Source organism: Electrona antarctica, assembly GCF_951216825.1.
Source record: "Electrona antarctica genome assembly, contig: scaffold_78, whole genome shotgun sequence".
NCBI classification, from domain to species: domain Eukaryota; kingdom Metazoa; phylum Chordata; class Actinopteri; order Myctophiformes; family Myctophidae; genus Electrona; species Electrona antarctica.
This window is the reverse complement of record NW_027637964.1, coordinates 601,851-612,500: the sequence shown is the minus strand read 5'-3', so window position 1 is coordinate 612,500 and position 10,650 is coordinate 601,851. Positions and strand designations below refer to the sequence as shown.

The following is a 10,650-nucleotide window of genomic DNA, read 5'->3' as shown; positions in this document are numbered from 1 at the left end:
CTCTCCCCTTGGAATGTGGAACCTCATCAAGGACTGATCCACCCCTGCAAAAAAGACAGGAAACATTATGTGCGTGCGTGCGTGCGTGCGTGCGTGCGTGCGTGCGTGCGTGCGTGCGTGCGTGCGTGCGTGCCTGCGTGCGTGCGTGCGTGCGTGTGTGTGCGGATAGTTTACCTGGATAGGGACTCTCTCCAGTGAGAATGGTCCAGAGAACTATGGATAGTTTACCTGATAGGGACTCTCTCCAGTGAGAATAGGATAGTTTACCTGGATAGGGACTCTCTCCAGTGAGAATAGGATAGTTTACCTGGATAGGGACTCTCTCCAGTGAGAATAGGATAGTTTACCTGGATAGGGACTCTCTCCAGTGAGAATAGGATAGTTTACCTGGATAGGGACTCTCTCCAGTGAGAATAGGATAGTTTACCTGGATAGGGACTCTCTCCAGTGAGAATGGTCCAGAGAACTATGGATAGGGACTCTCTCCAGTGAGAATAGGATAGTTTACCTGGATAGGGACTCTCTCCAGTGAGAATGGTCCAGAGAACTATGGATAGGGACTCTCTCCAGTGAGAATAGGATAGTTTACCTGGATAGGGACTCTCTCCAGTGAGAATAGGATAGTTTACCTGGATAGGGACTCTCTCCAGTGAGAATAGGATAGTTTACCTGGATAGGGACTCTCTCCAGTGAGAATAGGATAGTTTACCTGGATAGGGACTCTCTCCAGTGAGAATAGGATAGTTTACCTGGATAGGGACTCTCTCCAGTGAGAATAGGATAGTTTACCTGGATAGGGACTCTCTCCAGTGAGAATAGGATAGTTTACCTGGATAGGGACTCTCTCCAGTGAGAATGGTCCAGAGAACTATGGATAGGGACTCTCTCCAGTGAGAATAGGATAGTTTACCTGGATAGGGACTCTCTCCAGTGAGAATGGTCCAGAGAACTATGGATAGGGACTCTCTCCAGTGAGAATAGGATAGTTTACCTGGATAGGGACTCTCTCCAGTGAGAATAGGATAGTTTACCTGGATAGGGACTCTCTCCAGTGAGAATAGGATAGTTTACCTGGATAGGGACTCTCTCCAGTGAGAATAGGATAGTTTACCTGGATAGGGACTCTCTCCAGTGAGAATAGGATAGTTTACCTGGATAGGGACTCTCTCCAGTGAGAATAGGATAGTTTACCTGGATAGGGACTCTCTCCAGTGAGAATAGGATAGTTTACCTGGATAGGGACTCTCTCCAGTGAGAATGGTCCAGAGAACTATGCCGTAGCTAATAAAAAGGAGGAAAGCATTCAAGCATTAGAAAGAGGTTTCCACACAATAAAAAACACCACGTGTCACTTCAACGCATAATATGTATTTGATGACTGATGTAGTAGCATCCATTCCTTCTAGAGTTAACCAGTAAACATAGATAGAGTTAATCACCTGTAAACATCATAGGAGCGAACACGGCGGTATGTCTCTTTAAAAGCCTCAGGGGGCGTGTAGGACAAAGTGCCTCCTTTGTTTTCACCGTTGGTCGACCTGACACTGTTGGTCACCGTAGACAGGCCAAAATCTGCTATCTGTGGACAGAAAGAGGAGGCGCTTATGATTTTGTTTAAGCAGGAAGAGAACTGTTCATTTCGACAGCAAATTTGCATTTACTGATGGATGAACGGATGGATATACATTAACTGATGGATATATGAATACATGAACTGATGGATATACATTAACTGATAGATATATATACACTGTATGTATACAGTACATTAACTGATGTATTTATGTATGTATATTGTGTACCTTGGCATTGAAGTCAGCATCCAGCAGGATATTGGCTGGTTTCAGGTCATTAACTGATAGATAGATATGTATAACTAGAAGAAGTGCCCCTCGGGGCACAGGTCTCCACCAGGCCAGGTAGGATATCCTAGGATCACAGGTCTCCACCAGGCCAGGTAGGATATCCTAGGATCACAGGTCTCCACCAGGCCAGGTAGGATATCCTAGGATCACAGGTCTCCACCAGGCCAGGTAGGATATCCTAGGATCACAGGTCTCCACCAGGCCAGGTAGGATATCCTAGGATCACAGGTCTCCACCAGGGCAGGTAGGATATCCTAAGATCACAGGTCTCCACCAGGGCAGGTAGGATATCCTAGGATCACAGGTCTCCACCAGGGCAGGTAGGATATCCTAGGATCACAGGTCTCCACCAGGCCAGGTAGGATATCCTAGGATCACAGGTCTCCACCAGGGCAGGTAGGATATCCTAGGATCACAGGTCTCCACCAGGGCAGGTAGGATATCCTAGGATCACAGGTCTCCACCAGGGCAGGTAGGATATCCTAGGATCACAGGTCTCCACCAGGGCAGGTAGGATATCCTAGGATCACAGGTCTCCACCAGGGCAGGTAGGATATCCTAGGATCACAGGTCTCCACCAGGGCAGGTAGGATATCCTAGGATCACAGGTCTCCACCAGGATAATAGATAGATATGTCATATAGGCCACAACCTGACCTGCCCTGGTGGAGACCTGTCCTATTATAGCGCCACCAGGAGGCCACAACCTGACCTGCCCTGGTGGAGACCTGTCCTATTATAGCGCCACCAGGAGGCCACAACCTGACCTGCCCTGGTGGAGACCTGTCCTATTATAGCGCCACCAGGAGGCCACAACCTGACCTGCCCTGGTGGAGACCTGTCCTATTATAGCGCCACCAGTAGGCCACAACCTGACCTGCCCTGGTGGAGACCTGTCCTATTATAGCGCCACCAGGAGGCCACAACCTGACCTGCCCTGGTGGAGACCTGTCCTATTATAGCGCCACCAGGAGGCCACAACCTGACCTGCCCTGGTGGAGACCTGTCCTATTATAGCGCCACCAGGAGGCCACAACCTGACCTGCCCTGGTGACCTGTCCTATTATAGCGCCACCAGGAGGCCACAACCTGACCTGCCCTGGTGGAGACCTGTCCTATTATAGCGCCACCAGGAGGCCACAACCTGACCTGCCCTGGTGGAGACCTGTCCTATTATAGCGCCACCAGGAGGCCACAACCTGACCTGCCCTGGTGAGACCTGTCCTATTATAGTGCCACCAGGAGGCCACAACCTGACCTGCCCTGGTGGAGACCTGTCCTATTATAGTGCCACCAGGAGGCCACAACCTGACCTTCCCTGGTGGAGACCTGTCCTATTATAGCGCCACCAGGAGGCCACAACCTGACCTGCCCTGGTGGAGACCTGTCCTATTATAGCGCCACCAGGAGGCCACAACCTGACCTGCCCTGGTGGAGACCTGTCCTATTATAGCGCCACCAGGAGGCCACAACCTGACCTGCCCTGGTGGAGACCTGTCCTATTATAGCGCCACCAGGAGGCCACAACCTGACCTGTCCTGGTGGAGACCTGTCCTATTATAGCGCCACCAGGAGGCCACAACCTGACCTGTCCTGGTGGAGACCTGTGCCCCGAGGGGCACTTTTTCTAGTTGTGTACCTTGGCATTGAAGTCGGCATCCAGCAGGACATTGGCTGGTTTCAGGTCCATGTGCACAAGGTCATTCTTACAGTGGAGGAAGTCCATGGCTAGCGCCACCTGGTGGGCTAGACGGAACGCCAGGGGCCAGGGTGGAGGTTTAGACTGGGTCTGTAAGGGTTAATATTATATATGATAGTTATAATAGAAGAGAGACTTACATTAAGCAAGAACACAAAAGCATGTCAATACATCACATACATATAGGCAATACATCACATACATAAAGGCAATACATCACATACATAAAGGCAATACATCACATACATAAAGGCAATACATCACATACATAAAGGCAATACATCACATACATAAAGGCAATACATCACATACATAAAGGCAATACATCACATACATAAAGGCAATACGTCACATACATAAAGGCAATACATCACATACATAAAGGCAATACATCACATACATAAAGGCAATACATCACATACATAAAGGCAATACATCACATACATAAAGGCAATACATCACATACATAAAGGCAATACATCACATACATAAAGGCAATACATCACATACATATAGGCAATACATCACATACATAAAGGCAATACATCACCCCCCATAGCAGGATTCATAAAGGTCAGACTAGATGGGCCTGTTGTGTAATAAATACTACAAAATCTATATTCAGTTACTGTTGGTAACGAGAAAAACAAAAGCTATTTTGTAAACACAGAATACACTTTCAGTCAGTTATCCTTTTTGTTTTGTTTTCAGTTCGAGTTGTGCTTATTTAGATGGTTTCAGTTTAATTTATAAAGACCTTGTTGAACAGAAAGGAGTGCAGGGAGCCTCCCTCCATCACTATGCCCTGCCTCTCTTTATAAAGACCTTGTTGAACAGAAAGGAGTGCAGGGAGCCTCCCTCCATCACTATGCCCTGCCTCTCTTTATAAATACCTTGTTGAACAGAAAGGAGTGCAGGGAGCCTCCCTCCATCACTATGCCCTGCCTCTCTTTATAAAGACCTTGTTGAACAGAAAGGAGTGCAGGGAGCCTCCCTCCATCACTATGCCCTGCCTCTCTTTATAAATACCTTGTTGAACAGAAAGGAGTGCAGGGAGCCTCCCTCCATCACTATGCCCTGCCTCTCTTTATAAATACCTTGTTGAACAGAAAGGAGTGCAGGGAGCCTCCCTCCATCACTATGCCCTGCCTCTCTTTATAAAGACCTTGTTGAACAGAAAGGAGTGCAGGGAGCCTCCCTCCATCACTATGCCCTGCCTCTCTTTATAAAGACCTTGTTGAACAGAAAGGAGTGCAAGGAGCCTCCCTCCATCACTATGCCCTGCCTCTCTTTATAAAGACCTTGTTGAACAGAAAGGAGTGCAGGGAGCCTCCCTCCATCACTATGCCCTGCCTCTCTTTATAAAGACCTTGTTGAACAGAAAGGAGTGCAGGGAGCCTCCCTCCATCACTATGCCCTGCCTCTCTTTATAAATACCTTGTTGAACAGAAAGGAGTGCAGGGAGCCTCCCTCCATCACTATGCCCTGCCTCTCTTTATAAATACCTTGTTGAACAGAAAGGAGTGCAGGGAGCCTCCCTCCATCACTATGCCCTGCCTCTCTTTATAAAGACCTTGTTGAACAGAAAGGAGTGCAGGGAGCCTCCCTCCATCACTATGCCCTGCCTCTCTTTATAAAGACCTTGTTGAACAGAAAGGAGTGCAGGGAGCCTCCCTCCATCACTATGCCCTGCCTCTCTTTATAAAGACCTTGTTGAACAGAAAGGAGTGCAGGGAGCCTCCCTCCATCACTATGCCCTGCCTCTCTTTATAAAGACCTTGTTGAACAGAAAGGAGTGCAGGGAGCCTCCCTCCATCACTATGCCCTGCCTCTCTTTATAAAGACCTTGTTGATCAGAAAGGAGTGCAAGGAGCCTCCCTCCATCACTATGCCCTGCCTCTCTTTATAAAGACCTTGTTGAACAGAAAGGAGTGCAGGGAGCCTCCCTCCATCACTATGCCCTGCCTCTCTTTATAAAGACCTTGTTGAACAGAAAGGAGTGCAGGGAGCCTCCCTCCATCACTATGCCCTGCCTCTCTTCATAAAGACCTTGTTGAACAGAAAGGAGTGCAAGGAGCCTCCCTCCATCACTATGCCCTGCCTCTCTTTATAAAGACCTTGTTGAACAGAAAGGAGTGCAAGGAGCCTCCCTCCATCACTATGCCCTGCCTCTCTTCATAAAGACCTTGTTGAACAGAAAGGAGTGCAGGGAGCCTCCCTCCATCAGCTCCATCACTATGCCCTGCCTCTCTTTATAAAGACCTTGTTGAACAGAAAGGAGTGCAGGGAGCCTCCCTCCATCACTATGCCCTGCCTCTCTTTATAAATACCTTGTTGATCAGAAAGGAGTGCAAGGAGCCTCCCTCCATCAGCTCCATCACTATGCCCTGCCTCTCTTTGCGTCCCATGCCGGGGGGGCGGCCGCGGTACATCCCATAGACCCTGGGGACGAACTGCTGGTCTGCTGCTTCCATGTAATCTGCCTCTCGACACAGGCCAGCGTACAACGCTCCAGAGCTGTTGGTGATTGGAGGACACAATGACACAGAGCAGTGATAGGAGGAGGAGACAATGACACAGGGCAGTGATAGGAGGAGGACACAATGACACAGGGCAGTGATAGGAGGAGGAGACAATGACACAGGGCAGTGATAGGAGGAGACAATGACACAGGGCAGTGATAGGAGGAGGAGACAATGACACAGGGCAGTGATAGGAGGAGACAATGACACAGGGCAGTGATTGGAGGAGGACACAATGACACAGAGCAGTGATAGGAGGAGGAGACAATGACACAGGGCAGTGATTGGAGGAGACAATGACACAGGGCAGTGATTGGAGGAGACAATGACACAGGGCAGTGATAGGAGGAGACAATGACACAGGGCAGTGATAGGAGGAGACAATGACACAGGGCAGTGATAGGAGGAGGAGACAATGACACAGGGCAGTGATAGGAGGAGGAGACAATGACACAGAGCAGTGATAGGAGGAGGAGACAATGACACAGGGCAGTGATAGGAGGAGGACACAATGACACAGAGCAGTGATAGGAGGAGGAGACAATGACACAGGGCAGTGATAGGAGGAGGAGACAATGACACAGGGCAGTGATTGGAGGAGACAATGACACAGAGCAGTGATAGGAGGAGACAATGACACAGGGCAGTGATAGGAGGAGGACACAATGACACAGGGCAGTGATTGGAGGAGGAGACAATGACACAGGGCAGTGATTGGAGGAGGACACAATGACACAGGGCAGTGATTGGAGGAGGAGACAATGACACAGGGCAGTGATAGGAGGAGGACACAATGACACAGGGCAGTGATAGGAGGAGGACACAATGACACAGGGCAGTGATAGGAGGAGACAATGACACAGGCCAGTGATTGGAGGAGGAGACAATGACACAGGGCAGTGATAGGAGGACACAATGACACAGGGCAGTGATAGGAGGAGGAGACAATGACACAGGGCAGTGATTGGAGGAGGAGACAATGACACAGGGCAGTGATTGGAGGAGGACACAATGACACAGGGCAGTGATTGGAGGAGGAGACAATGACACAGGGCAGTGATTGGAGGAGGACACAATGACACAGGGCAGTGATTGGAGGAGACAATGACACAGAGCAGTGATAGGAGGAGGAGACAATGACACAGGGCAGTGATAGGAGGAGACAATGACACAGGGCAGTGATAGGAGGAGGAGACAATGACACAGGGCAGTGATTGGAGGAGACAATGACACAGAGCAGTGATTGGAGGAGGAGACAATGACACAGGGCAGTGATAGGAGGAGGACACAATGACACAGAGCAGTGATAGGAGGAGGAGACAATGACACAGGGCAGTGATAGGAGGAGGACACAATGACACAGAGCAGTGATAGGAGGAGGACACAATGACACAGAGCAGTGATAGGAGGAGGAGACAATGACACAGGGCAGTGATAGGAGGAGACAATGACACAGGGCAGTGATAGGAGGAGGACACAATGACACAGAGCAGTGATTGGAGGAGGACACAATGACACAGAGCAGTGATAGGAGGAGACAATGACACAGGGCAGTGATTGGAGGAGGAGACAATGACACAGAGCAGTGATAGGAGGAGGACACAATGACACAGAGCAGTGATAGGAGGAGGACACAATGACACAGGGCAGTGATTGGAGGAGGACACAATGACACAGAGCAGTGATAGGAGGAGGACACAATGACACAGAGCAGTGATAGGAGGAGACAATGACACAGAGCAGTGATAGGAGGAGGACACAATGACACAGGGCAGTGATAGGAGGAGGAGACAATGACACAGAGCAGTGATTGGAGGAGGAGACAATGACACAGGGCAGTGATAGGAGGAGGAGACAATGACACAGGGCAGTGATTGGAGGAGGAGACAATGACACAGGGCAGTGATAGGAGGAGGAGACAATGACACAGGGCAGTGATAGGAGGAGGAGACAATGACACAGGGCAGTGATAGGAGGAGACAATGACACAGAGCAGTGATTGGAGGAGACAATGACACAGGGCAGTGATTGGAGGAGACAATGACACATCAGTGTTGTTTTCGTCGACTAAAACTAAGGCGAAAAATGTTTTCATTTAGTTTCCATGTCGTTTTTGCCACTAAGCTATGATGGCAAAAACTAAGACTAAATATGTTGACAATTTCGTCAACAGATAGAAACTATACTACAATGTTAGGAAGGGACTAGTGGACAAGCGATCCAGTATGAGTCATTTTACACTTGGTTGCATGCTGAAAATAGCCGATCTACAAGCTCACAACGCGTCACGCTGCGACGCGTTGTGAGCTTGTAGATCGGCTATTTTCAGCAAGTGTAAAATCAGTCATTACGACGGCATAAAGGCCCGCCAAAACACACTTTAGTCGACTAAATCACCTGTAGATTTAGTCGACTAAAATCTTCTGACATTTAGTCGACTAAATTAATGGTGGAAACAGCCGATCTACAAGCTCACAACGCGCCATGTCGTGACGCGTTTTGAAGCACAGGAAGTGGAAACAGGGAAACGATTGTGGCGATTATTGCTGATTGCAGGCCTGCTCCTTAAAACGGACACGTACAGCCATGGCTAGGCAACCTGGCCTCAACATTACACGAGAGGGTGTGGTTTAACGTGATTATTGACAGTGATGCGGTCAGGAACAAGACGTAGTCGAGTTCCGCAAGCATCACTGAAGTGGCAATAATCACGTTAAACCACACCCTCGAGTGTAATATTGCAAGTATACAACAGTTACCCTTAAAACTAAGAAAATCGCTGAAAAAGCATATTTTTTTTAATGACAGATGTAGTCACTACGACCACACATGTCCCAAGAAACTACCTAGCCTAGCCACCCAGTCTGCTGCTCTCTGGGAGAACAGAAACTAGCTAGCCTAGCCACCCAGTCTGCTGCTCTCTGGGAGAACAGAAACTAGCTAGCCTAGCCACCCAGTCTGCTGCGCTCTGGGAGAACAGAAACTAGCTAGCCTAGCCACCCAGTCTGCTGCGCTCTAAGAGAACAGAAACTAGCTAGCCTAGCCACCCAGTATGCTGCGCTCTGGGAGAACAGAAACTAGCTAGCCTAGCCACCCAGTCTGCTGCTCTCTGGGAGAACAGAAACTAGCTAGCCTAGCCACCCAGTCTGCTGCTCTCTGGGAGAACAGAAACTAGCTAGCCTAGCCACCCAGTATGCTGCGCTCTGGGAGAACAGAAACTAGCTAGCCTAGCCACCCAGTCTGCTGCGCTCTGGGAGAACAGAAACTAGCTAGCCTAGCCACCCAGTCTGCTGCGCTCTGGGAGAACAGAAACTAGCTAGCCTAGCCACCCAGTCTGCTGCGCTCTGGGAGAAAAGAGCAGCTGAATTCTTTGTTTTGATTAGGTGTGGAGTGGTGCTCGTTTGAACCACGGCTAGAAGGCTGTTTCAACCAATCATTGTTTTGTCACCATTACATCACCTAATCAATTACATGAGTTAGACTTTAATATATTAGCGCCCCTCACTTCACACGGGTGTGATCTTTGGCTACATAGAGTATATTTAGAGTAAATAAATATATTTGTACGTCTCTAATTGTTATGATGAATTGAACATGGTGGGCCCTATTGTAAACAAGTGTAATACTTTATGGTGTCGTCCACTCACAGTTAACAGTTTGTATTGAGTTGTGCTTGAAATGTGCTGTAATTCTGCAATCTGTTAATACATCAATCAATCAATCAATCAATCAACCAATCAATCAATCAATCAATCAATCAATCAATCATACCCATCATCGACATTGGGCAGCTTGACGACCACATCCTTGCCCAGGTCCTTGTGCCAGGCCTTATAGACCAGCCCAAAGCCTCCTGAACACATGAAGTCCCAATCCTCCAGGCTGGCATCTCCCACCGTCTCTCTGTGGCGCTGTGCCATCTCTCACCACCAAAGATTCTAGAGAGGGAGACAATCATAGGGAAATGTGTGAGACAATTTATCATTCTATAAATGGTAAATAAATACGGTCCATTTATATAGCGCTTTTATCAACAGCTTTGCATAGATTGTGCAATACATTCACCCACACGTGCAACAGATTATAGTCTGTTCTGATTGGATGTATGAGCTGTCAATCAGATTATAGTCTGTTCTGATTGGATGTATGAGCCGTCAGTCAATTCCAGACCCACAGGAACGCACCCAGGGTGCCGGTTCCGGCGAGCCGCCCGTGTCCGAAACGGTTGAGAAATGACAGAGTTACCGTGTGGGGGTCCCTCTACTGTACCCTCTACTGTACTGTACTGTACTGTACTGTACTGTACTGTACTGTACAGTCACTGTACCGTACTGGCACACCCAAAATCATCATATATACAGTTAATATGTGCGTGTGTGTTTGTGTGTGTGTTAGGTTGCGCACAGGTGGTGAAAAACAACCATGCTGTTTTCATGCTCATACCTACCCAGCCAGGCAGCCAGCCAGCCAGGCACCCACACACACACATAAGTCTGTAAGGGAGTGGTTGCACCACAAATCATCTGCAAGGAATTCCTTGACAGGAAGTAGCTCATAAAATGTC

At 48.6% G+C, this 10,650-nt stretch overlaps 1 protein-coding gene across 2 annotated transcripts in view; it reads right to left on the bottom strand.

Annotated features, from left to right (window-relative positions):
- The window catches only part of LOC306918503 (receptor-interacting serine/threonine-protein kinase 3-like), a 13,975-nt gene extending 3,955 nt beyond the window's left edge, over positions 1–10,020 (bottom strand). The window contains exons 1-6 of one of the 2 annotated variants that reach the window (XM_079531404.1): positions 9,858–10,020; positions 5,895–6,081; positions 3,505–3,654; positions 1,440–1,579; positions 1,232–1,281; positions 1–44 (exon numbers count right to left, since the gene is read on the bottom strand). The exon at positions 1–44 is cut by the window's left edge and continues 112 nt beyond it. In XM_079531404.1, coding sequence (XP_079387530.1) covers positions 1–44; positions 1,232–1,281; positions 1,440–1,579; positions 3,505–3,654; positions 5,895–6,081; positions 9,858–10,006 — 720 coding nt within the window. In that variant the 5' untranslated portion in view covers positions 10,007–10,020. Of the gene's footprint in view, positions 45–1,231; positions 1,282–1,439; positions 1,580–3,504; positions 3,655–5,749; positions 5,803–5,894; positions 6,082–9,857 lie in introns of those variants that run through there. The other variant, XM_079531405.1, reaches the window with a different exon arrangement.
- Between the last annotated feature and the right edge of the window lie 630 nt (positions 10,021–10,650).